Consider the following 1,722-nt stretch of genomic DNA (forward strand, 5'->3'; position numbering starts at 1 on the left):
CCCTCGGGGCGGGGCTCAGCCACGAGCGCCCTGGGGTGTGCCTCGCGGCCCTGGCTGTGGCCCAGGTTGTGCCCCCTTTTCAAGGTGAGGCTGGGCGGACCCAGGTCAGGGCTGGCATGTGGCATTGGAGGGGCCCAGTACGTGGGTACAGGGACTCGAGTCGTGGCCAAGGGCCTGAGAGGACAGCAGCAAAGCTCACCCATCCTCATGTCACTGTCTGGGTGGTCGGGGCCGGACCTGGGGCCTTGGGTAGAGCTGAGGTCACAGGCCGGTGGCCTTCCAGGGACCCCGTGGGCCTGGCATGGGCTTCACCTCCTTACGAACCAGAAACACTGCCACCAACACAGGCCAGGGTCCCGTGAGCGGAGACTTCCAGCCCAAAGTAGGAGGGGCGCGTGGCCCTTCCTTTCGCCATGGCCCTGTGTGACTCTGTGGTCCTGTGTGGCTCCGTGGCCCTGTGTGCCGCCGTGGCCCTATGTGACGCTGTGGCCCTGTGTGACTCCGTGGCCCCGCGTGATGCCGTGGCCTTGTGTGTGTGACTCGGTGGCCCGCGTGATGCTGTGGCCCTGTGTGGCTCCGTGGCCGTGTGTGACGCTGGGGTCGTGTGGTACCGGTGGGTGTTTCTCGGCATCTAGAAGGGTTCAGGAATCTGGAGAAGGGCTGCGTGTATATCACTAGAGTCCAGAGACGAAACATAATTTTGGAAGGCATTTTGGGGAGCCAGAGAAGACTTAGCTAAAGGAACCAAGTTCTCCTGTCTCTCTGGACCCTTGATTTTCATTAACACAGATTGTCCTAAAGCAGATACACATCAAAGACAAGGTTTAGCATACAGAGGTGTTGTCAGATTAGAAGAATTTGCCTACGGCTGTTCAGGTGTTTGGCCCGTAGGAGGCAATAACACTTAGATTAAGATGCCCTCAGCTGTCCCAGCAAGCAGTCACCTATGCATCCTTCTCAGGTTTGGGGAAATGCTCTCAGCCATTTCCAGAGGATTCAGCCCTGCTGCATGTGACCTGCTGGACGAGCTGCCGGCCGTGCGGGCTGCCGGGCGTGTGTGACGCGGCGGGGTCTCTCTCCCAGGTGGTGCAGAAGCTGACGCAGATGGTGGGGAAGAACGTGAAGCTGTACGACATGGTGCTGCAGTTCCTGCGGACCCTGTTCCTGCGCACGCGGAACGTGCACTACTGCACGCTGCGTGCCGAGCTGCTCATGTCCCTGCACGACCTGGACGTGGGCGACATCTGCTCGGTGGACCCATGCCACAAGGTGCCCGCCCACCCGGCCCTTCCCTCTGGTCCCCTCCCTGGTGGCTGCCAGGTCCTGGGACCTGGGCTCGGACTGCCCCCACCTGACCACCGAATCTGCGCAGCCCTGCTGCCTCCCCCGCTGAATCGCAGGGAGGGGCGTCCCTGGCCACATCCCCCCCCCTGCCCCTAAGGTGCCTGCCTGGGTTCCAGGAGGGAGGCCCGTGTGGGGACCGGCGGCCGGAGGCGGGCAGCGTGGCGCTTGGTGTCTGGCGTTCTCTCACGCCCGCTTTCACCTGGAGTTGGTGTGTTTGGTGGGAGTTAGGGTGTGGCCTGACGTTCCTCCCAAACGTCTGCCCGGTGGGCACACTGCTTCCTGCCGAGCGGGAGGGTCTGCGCCGTCCTCTGCCTCCCGCGTCCTGGGATAGCTGGGCCTTGGGCTGTGTCTGCCGCCGTCTCCCGCCCTTCCTCCTCG

General features: G+C 63.1%; 1 protein-coding gene across 1 annotated transcript in view; it reads left to right on the plus strand.

Moving 5' to 3' along the window:
• NELFB (negative elongation factor complex member B) overlaps positions 1-1,722 on the plus strand; it is an 11,461-nt gene that overhangs the window by 4,503 nt on the left and 5,236 nt on the right. Inside the window, exon 4 of the mRNA XM_014529688.1 lies at positions 1,084-1,269. Coding sequence (XP_014385174.1) covers positions 1,084-1,269 — 186 coding nt within the window. The remainder of the gene's footprint in view (positions 1-1,083; positions 1,270-1,722) is intronic.

Source organism: Myotis brandtii, unplaced genomic scaffold (assembly GCF_000412655.1).
Source record: "Myotis brandtii unplaced genomic scaffold, ASM41265v1 scaffold691, whole genome shotgun sequence".
In the NCBI taxonomy this organism is placed as follows: domain Eukaryota; kingdom Metazoa; phylum Chordata; class Mammalia; order Chiroptera; family Vespertilionidae; genus Myotis; species Myotis brandtii.